This window comes from Nuphar pumila, chromosome 8 (genome assembly GCF_984573655.1).
Source record: "Nuphar pumila chromosome 8, dmNupPumi1.hap1.1, whole genome shotgun sequence".
In the NCBI taxonomy this organism is placed as follows: Eukaryota; Viridiplantae; Streptophyta; class Magnoliopsida; order Nymphaeales; family Nymphaeaceae; genus Nuphar; species Nuphar pumila.
The window spans coordinates 116,963,480-116,972,965 of NC_143256.1; the positions used below are offsets into that span (position 1 = coordinate 116,963,480).

The 9,486-nt window shown below is 38.4% G+C and overlaps 1 protein-coding gene across 1 annotated transcript; it reads right to left on the reverse strand.

Annotated features, from left to right (window-relative positions):
- Nucleotides 1-3,060: 3,060 nt before the first annotated feature.
- Nucleotides 3,061-8,116, reverse strand: LOC149830355 (cytochrome P450 93A3-like). The gene is made up of 2 exons (XM_090016465.1): nt 7,207-8,116; nt 3,061-3,946 (listed from the first exon to the last, which is right to left on the reverse strand). The coding sequence occupies exons 1-2, from the start codon at nt 8,104-8,106 to the stop codon at nt 3,308-3,310; spliced, it is 1,539 nt and encodes a 512-aa protein (XP_089872591.1). The 5' UTR covers nt 8,107-8,116; the 3' UTR covers nt 3,061-3,307.
- Between the last annotated feature and the right edge of the window lie 1,370 nt (nt 8,117-9,486).

Sequence of the window (9,486 nt, forward strand, 5' to 3'; positions counted from 1 at the left end):
ATCCCTGAGATAGGCTGCCACCCTGTGAAAGAAATCAATTTGCCAGAATTTCGTTGAAAGGTCTGGTAACTTCATCTAGATGAGAATCTTGTTCGATAAGTCTAGTTTCATTTAGGGATGGCAGTGGACCAGGGCGGCGGACAAGGTCTCTACCACCTCCCCATCTGAAAATCCTGCCCTCCATCCCTGCATGGGTTTTGATTTTAACCTCCATCCTTGCTTTCATCCCAGTTTCATGTCCAACATCCCCGGGGTCCAAACGGGGCGAGGCAGGGCCCCATTTTCCCTTGGTCCACTGTCATTCCTAAAGAAGGATCGGGGACGAGGCAGGGCGGAGCAAGGCACAGATTGGAGACAGGGACGAGGTGGGGCGAGGAAAAGCGTAAGTCCAACCCTGCCTCTATCCTCGCACTGGTTTTGATTTTAACCTCCATCCCCGTTTCATGTCCTTCAGGTCCAAAAGGGGCGAGGCCCTGTTTTCCTCCGATCCACTCCAAAAGGGGCGAGGTCTAAACAGGGTGAGGCAGGGTGGGGCCCGGTTTCTCCCTAGTCCATTGCCATCCCTAAAGGCATTTTAGTTATTTTACTAATGGGGATTGGGGACAGGGCAGAGGCAGGATGGGGGAAAGCGTGAGTCCATCCCCGCCTCCAATCCTACATGGGTTTTGATTTTAACCTTCATCCCCACCTCCATCACCATTTGATGTCCCTGTACAAACAAGAGCGAGGTGGGGGCGAGGTCATGTTTTCCCCCGATCCACTCCAGTTAGGATAATTATATACATTTATTTCGTTGGTATTAATGTCAAAAATAAAATTTCGGAGCAACATGTCAGGCAGTATAGTTGCAATTTATAGGTTTGATTATCACAGGTTAAAACACACACTAGATAATTGACCCGCCCGTATGGCTGGGCCTTATAAAATAAAAGTGTAAAGAAGGCCTTTATCAAATACATTTATCAAGTTGAAAATAAAAATATTTGGAATCATATGACAAATTGAACCTGGACCTTTTAGACACCCCAATTTTGATCGATCATTATCCTACTCAAATGTTTGTTTTCTTAAAACGTCGAATGTTTCTTTTCCAAAACAATTGGATCCACTTGAAATTAAATTTTTTTCTAGAGAATGGTGATTTCAAACTTTTAATCCTAAAGAAAGAATTAAAGAGGTCATCATAAGCTTTTCAACTCACCAAAAATCACCTCAAACTATTATCAAGATCCAAAGTTATGGCCAAAACAAGGTTTTGTAGCCTATTTAAATCTTGTTCTAAATTTGGATCAATTCCACATTATCGTCCAAACTCAATTGGCATATGTACATTGTTGCTCAAACCCACTTCTTGTCCTAACTAATTGGATCTAGACCTTTCTTGTCATTCTAAGTTTGGATCTGGACATAAATTATCATTTGAATTAAATGGATCCGGATCATATCGAGTTTAGATATAACCCTTACTACTTGGATTTGGATCATATCCAACTTTGATTATCATCCTAACTCAGTCATCGTCCAAACTATTGAGATCTAGACATGTTCTTATCATTTTGGGCTGAACTAGCATAATGTCTCTAGCTACACCATCAAGCTCAACTTCTTTTATACGATTTCTGTACAAGGTATGTTTATTTTTATAATAAAGTTTGGATCGAGGGAAGTTGACATTCTTGGTGAGGTTGATCTCTTTTCACTGGAAAAGGAAAGAAACTCGACTTGCAAGTGGGGATCCCCCACATCCAGTTCAACTCGTATCTTCATTAAAACTATTGGATCCACGTGTTCACATACTCAAATCAAGATGGGTTGTGTTTAGGTCTAATTTTTGGGCCTAATAACAAAATATGTATATTCACTACAAGGATGAGGGTCAATAGTAACAAATTTTTTCACCACTATTGTTTTATTTCTCTCCACTATTGGCCTATAACGGCAACAATTCTCACAGATAAGTCACTGCAAAGAAATGACCCTTGTTGACCAATAACAATGACATTTATAAGTTGTTAAAGGTGAACAAATACCAACAAAGAATCTCGCCAAAATTGAGAACACTAATAGCGGTCAGGTTGTTTTAATAGCAAGATACCTCATAAAGGTGAGATCTCTGGCTCTTCGTTATAGCTTATAATGGTGAGCATTAACTCATCGTTGTAGGCTATATAACGGGGAGAATCAACTCGCTATTATAGGATGATTATAACAGCAAGACAAGGATCTCACCTATAACAACGAGACAGGAATGTCACCGTATACGCTATAAACCTGTAAATTTAAAACTAAAAATTAGTTTTAATTTTTTTTTTTACATTCACATACACTTCAAATACATACATTTCAACAAAAACATCAAATATACTGAAATTAGCAACTGAAACATAAATTTAACCAAAACTTCAAATACGTCAAACATATATCCTCAAACATTTCACTTCAAACCTGTTGACTAAGTGGGACGTAACCTGCTCACTCAGCATTTTCTGTATTCATGCGATTCATAACAGGAAAGAACACTAACACATGGACGTCAGGAAATTTTAGAGTTGAGCAACATCAAACCCACACAAGCTAGCATCTCTATTAGCACTTTTTGAGGGCATCAAGTTTAACCAAGCAGGTCAATTTTGATGTCCAACAACTGGGGAAAAATAGAGGGAAAGGACATTTAGTCCTGTCCTTTTTAAAATGATAGTAGAACACACAGAAAAAAAAAGTTCAATATGATTCTGTTATGCAATAACGCACGGAAGGATATCAATGTCGGCATGACAACAAAAAAGCATAGTAGTGCTATCTCGATGGTCTGCATCAAAAGGTCAGTTGCAATGATAAAAGAGTGACGACTCAGAGAAGAGATCTGCTATGATTTTCTTCTGTTTTTCATGTTCTATGTACATGTAACTTTGGTGACTACTCATCACCTGTTCCATCCTATATATGTCTAATACTTTAATAAATTACCCTTTCTTATATATATATATATATATATATCCCTGCCAAGATGGTCAAACAAGCATGAAATCATTTTTCCCACTTAGGAATCATAAGGTGCTAGTTGAAATTTGATTGTATTCCTTGTGCCACAATTGGAGGTCCATGCATGGCAAGAAAGATAAGAAAATAAATCCATACAAGACACAATGTTGTTACAACAGAAGCAAAACATTATTTAAAAGTTTTCTCCCGACACAAGTTGCTTAACTAAACAATAGAAGCCATTATTTACTTGCCAAATCCTAATCCTTTTATTTATAGTGTTGTCTAGAATATTAATTTATCAACCTAGTTTCAAGGTAAATGCCTAGAAATGCTCCTCCTCCATACCATGGACAAATGGATTGAACCGTGGAATAGGACGGCAGATCAAAGGATGAGCCATTGGCATTGTCAAGCCATGCCCTTCTTCCATGTCAACCTTGTCAGCTCCACCATCAACTACCCAATCAAAGCATTGGATCAAACCAGCTAGTGTAGTGTGCAACACATGTAAAGCAAGAGAGATCCCGGGACACATTCTCCGGCCGCTACCAAAGGGAGTGAACTCAAAGTGTTGAGTACCCCTGACATCTATATCACTACCAATGAATCTATCAGGCAGAAATTCCAGTGGTTGGTCCCATGCATCAGGGTCTCTTCCAATGGCCCACACATTAACAAAGACCATCGAATTTGCCCCAACATGGTACATCCCAACCTTGCAATCTTCAATGCTTGCTCTATGTATCAAAGGTACCACAGGATGAAGTCTTAATGTTTCTTTGACAACTGCTTGGAGGTAAGGGAGGTTTGGGATGTCTGATTCTTGGACAAGTCTGGATCTTCCGATGACAGAGTGTACTTCCATTTGAGCTTTTGCTAAGATAGAGGGATGGCGTATGAGCTCAGCTAGGCTCCATTGCATTGTTAAGGCTGCTGTGTCCATACCTGCAGCATAAATATCCTAGTTTCATATAGCAATAAAGTCAGAACTGATGTCCCAAAAGGACAATGGAAAATAAAGAATTCAAACCCAGACATGAAACTAGACGAAAATCAAATGAACAATGAGATTTTTTAGTGTAGCAACATCTCTCTTATAGTGACTGAAATATGAGAACTGAAATACAAGAACTAGAATATGAGAATTAGAAATATGGGCATTTCCAATATTTTTTTTTGCAAATCCATCCATGTGGATGTGGATGTAGATGTGCATGGCATGGTTAATTTGCTAGGAATGAACCATTGGATGTGTGTTTTTGATGAAAAAATGTGATTTTTGAATGCTTGAATATTAATGAAGATTATGAACCATTGATTTTAAAACCTCAAAAAATCTCATTTACGCATCAAAATGGGATGATTAAAGAGGGGTTTCATACAAAACCAATCATGTAGATCACATCCGTATGGCTAGATTCTAGAGAAAAAAGACCATGAAAATCATGGTTCACACATTAGTTCTCACATTTTCAGTTCTCATGTTTTAGTGACTGCTTTTATAGTCGCTAGAATATGAGAACTAGAAAAATGGGCATTTTCAACACTTTTTTTTTGCAAATCCAACCATGTGGACGTGCTTGGCATAGTGAATTTACTAGGAATCAACCATCGTATCATGTGATTTTTGAATGCTTGAATATTTATGAAGATTATGAGTCATTGATTTTAAAGCCTTACAAAATCTCATTTATCAGGTGATTCGAGAGTAGGTTCTTATAAAACCAAGTAGATCACTTCCGTATGGTTATATTAAAAAAAAAAAAAAGAACAAAAAATCCATGAAAATCGCAATTCACACATTTCTTCTCATATTTTTCAATTCTCATGTTCTAGTGACTATATATATATATATATATATATATATATATATATATATATATATATATATATATATATATATATATATATATATATTTCATGAATTTTTTGGAAACCACTTAGTGTCTCCCATCCTTTAAGATGGAGCCTTACGCCTCCCCGATCACACAGCCACGCAGACCATCATACATAATATAGTATATATACAAAGAGAGAGAGAGAGTTGGGGGACACTACATGGTGTAGGGATGGCACTCGGGTAGGGGCAGGGGACAAGCTCTTCACCCCCACCCCATCTCTCAAAATTTTCCATCCCCATGGTGGGTTTTGATTTTCACCTTCATCCTCAATCCATTCTCTGTTTCATGTCCTCCTTCTCCACCTCATGGGGTGGGTTTGGACAAGTCCTTGTTTTTTTTTTTTCGGTATAAGATTTAAATGTTCATTCTTTAGAGCCATTAAAAGTAGAGAAAGGAAGGAGGAGAGAATATTGGGGACCCGTTTTTTGGGTTAGGAAGTAGGAACTTAAGGTTAGAAAAAAAAAAAAAAAAATATATATATATATATATATATATATATATATAAGATTTAAATGTTATTTTATAGTATAATAAGAAAACATTAGTAAATTCATTAACGGGGAGATAGAGCAGGGTAGGGCGGGGTGGTGCAATAGTAAGCATAGACGGAGCGGGGGGGAGGGAGAACGCCCAGTCCTGCCTCCCGGCCCAGTTAAAAATAAATAAATTTAAAAGCCCAACTCTGATTCCATATGAAATAGATTTTTATCCATTTTTGTAGCCCAGTCCGGACAGCATCAAATATAGTTTGATTTGTCCATATGAAATAGATTTTTATTGATAATTGTAGCCATTTTTTATTTTATCTCAAAAAAAAAAATCGAGGGTGCTCCCCCAAACTATCACACCAATTTTTTTTTTTTGCTGCACCCCTGTTTGCGCCCCGCACCCCCCCCCCCCCACCCACCCACCCAAATGAATCCTAGCTAGGCCCCTGATAGAAGTCCATCCCTGCATGGGTTTTGATTTTCACCTCCTCCCGTTGATTCCCCGTTTCATGTCCTCCATCCCCACCCCAAACTAAGCCTGTTTGGATGAATCCTTGTTTCTCCCCGGTCCACTGTCATCCCTAACATGGTGCCCCAGCGGTTTGGCCCAGTCAGTGCATCTCTCTGCTGGTAAAATGGTAAAACAGGGTTGAGCCAAGTTTCTAAATAAATAAATAAATAAATAAATATATATATATAGAGAGAGAGAGAGATATTAATGATTCCTCTTTTCATTAATGGCATTTTTAACTTCAACCAGAGAGAGAGAATGAATATCATTTTTTTAACAGAAAGCAATTGGTTTGGAGGATTGCTTTTGCTAGAAGGAATCACGAGGAGGAATTTTTAAAGGTGGTTGGATTGTACGTCGTCGTGAGGAGAGTATAAAGGAGAAATTCGGTTCCACCAACCCCAAATGGTCATACCCTTTATTGGGATTTCATTGATGAAAAGTTGTTTTGACAAAGTCAGACTCCCCAGTTGTGATCTGTATCATTCAATTAGTGAAAATTGACATTTAAATTGCCGAAATCTGGTTTGTATGTAAAAAATTTTGGCACTTCAAAAATCAGCAGTTGACAAAACACACAATTTTGTGATTTAAAAAAACATATTTCTTATTAAAAAATATGATCCAAAGTCAATTCTTATAAGATTGACCATGGTTAAACTATCTATATGGTGATATTTGATCATAACTATCCAAGGGTTAAATCATATTTTAAATTCATTTCTGTTCTTAAATTCAGTGAGTTGACCATGACATTAATAGAGAAAAAGACCAAACTGCCTTCGTTTTTATAACCACATGCAAGAGAGAGATGGCTTCTCCATTATCACCACTGACACTCCATTAATGGCCACATGGGACCATCTCTCTCTCTCTCTCTCTCTCTTATTCAATTCCATTCACTCCCTGTGTCATCTCAATAGTCACACCCCATGTGAGATCTCGTTAATGCAAGTTATTTTGATCAAATCTAACCCCATTGATGGGTTCACCGTAATCGATTTGATGGAAAACAACCCTTGGATTGCATTTGTTTGACAAAAAATAGAAAATTTTTAATCAACACATTTTCGCATTTTTATAGCGGTTGATTTTTTAATTGCCAAAAAATCCTACACAGAGGTTGGATTTTGGTGATATTCAAAATGCCCATATTCAATAAATGAATCATGCGGATCACATCCATAAGGCCATATTTGATCAAAACAACTTGCAACAATAAGATCCCGGGCGAGAACGACCGGATGACATAAGCGAGTTGCTCTAGCACTCTTGCCTAACTTGATTCACTCTAGCAATCAAAAGTTTATGGATAGCTTACCAAGATGAAGGCTTTGATATTCTCTCTTGTCAACTTGATATCTGCCTTTTCGTCTGCCATAACTGAAAGAAGGATATCAATGATATCTTCATCTTCTTTCCTCTCTTTCTGTGGCCTCCTCTCCTCATGTTCTCTGAGAATCCCCTCCATGACAGAATCCAATCTTCGGTGCAGTTCATGGCACCTCTTCTCATGATGGTAAGGGTCCAACTTTCTCATGAACCCCAAGAAATCACCAATATAGAATTCTCCAACCAGCTCAGACATTTCCTTCATGATATCCCACCACTCTACTGCCTCATCCAACCTCTTGTTTATTGCCATTCTGGACACTACATTCCCAGACAATTTGACCAACCTCTCTCCCATATCTACAGGCTCACCAACCCTCTCCATCAAGGAGAACAGAAACGAGCGGATCTCTTGCTGTCGGATCAATCTAAAACGTAGGAGGGATCTGGGCCCTAAGAGTTCTGTCACACACAGTCTCTTTAGTAATGTCCAGCAAGGGCCCATGGGTGCAAAGAGAAAATCAGACAAATCATAAAACAGTATCCTTATCGCGGTGAAGCTCGGGCGGCCGGAGGCGGCATAATCATTGTCCTTGAGAAATTCACGCGCAGGGGATGGTGAAGAGATGATAATGACTGGGATGCATCCGAGGCGAAGGTTCAAGACGGGGCCATATCGAGCAGCAAGCTTCTGCAAGGAGCGGTGGGGAAGGTCACCGGAGAGGAGGTGCAAGTGGCCGAGGATGGGGAGGGAGGGGGGCGATGGTGGGAGTTTGTGGGGTGAAGAATTGAAAATCCTTAGCCTAAGGAGAGTAAGAAGGGAGATAAGGAAGAGAATTAAGGCAAGGGTTGTGGAAGAAAATAGTTCTTGGATGGTGGTGTCCCCCATTTGATTCAAGAAAGATAAAAGAAGCTGAGGACGATTCTCTCAACTTTAAAGATATATGTAAATTGTGGGAGGTAAGTAGGCTCAGGTGCAATCATTGTACAAATGCAATGTGCCGCTGAACCTGATCACTATTGAGTAGTCAATAATACTAGCAAATAGAAAAATGCTACGTGGAAAACGTTTCGATTGTATGTTCTGCTGACATTGGTCCTTTTCATTTTTTTTGACAATCTAAAGTAAAAACCACCAATCACCGACTGTGCATTATTGGTTGGAATCCTGTTGCTAAAATGCATTATTGCTTGGAATAAAATCATGACCTAAAGCCACCACCACCACCCCCACCGCAAATTGCATAGGTCAGGTTCGAATCGACACTTTCCATACCCATACCCAAGAATTCAGGTTCAGGTCAGGTTGGGTACCCCATACAAACTGCACCCATTGACAACCCTATGAATTTGGATGAGATGTGCAGAATGACCAATCCAGAAACCAAGACTAATCCTATTTTAGATCAATATCCAAAAAATGATTAAATTTGGTTAAAAGTACACTAATTGCGTTAGATCAATATGTTTGACAATGGTTAAACATCTAATATCAAACATTTGATCGGCTAAATATATTCATAATGACAATTAGATATGCTTTGTTCTCATTCTATATTAACCCCTTTCTAGGACTCCGAGCTCAGAGTGGATAATGGATAGATCATATCTGATCCAAATCATGATCTTAATTACTTGCAATATATGCAAAATGTGAGCTTGAATCCTACTAAAATTTGATCAAGTAAGACTGAATTCAGTTTTAAGCAGTACAGTAAGATTTGCAAAAAAAACACTTGGAACCCTCAGCTCGCACGTCCCAAACAACAGTAGACAGCTACCCCATTCTCTCTTTCAATATATATATATATATATATATATATATATATATATATATATATATATATATATATATATCGAGCTTTGGAAAGATTGTTTTTATTTTTTATAAAATCTGACTATACTACTGGATTATGCGATAATAGCCATTTGGATTGTCGGATTCCAATACCAAGTTAGGGACTAAACAAAGGGGAATACCCCCCCCCCCCCCCCCCCCCCCCAATGGAAACCTCCCCAGTGAAATTTTTTTGGTAGTTTTTCAAAATTCTGACCGTACAGATGTGTTCAGCATGATTGATTTACTATAAATCGATACTTGGATCATGACTTTTGGATAGAAAAAATGGTATTTGGAGCCTCTAAAATTTATGAAAATCGTACACCACCGTTGATTTTGAAACTTATAAAAACCTATCCTTGCATCCAAATCAAATGCTCCAATAACTGATTCCTATAAAAACAAGCATATAGATCACATATGTGAGGT

Coding starts and splice junctions, on each gene's coding strand:
- LOC149830355 (XM_090016465.1), bottom strand. CDS start 8,106: ATGGGGGACACCACCATCCAAGAACTATTTTCTTCCACAACCCTTGCC. Junction 3,947..7,206: donor ATATCAAAGCCTTCATCTTG/GTAAGCTATCCA, acceptor ATATGAAACTAG/GATATTTATGCTGCAGGTAT.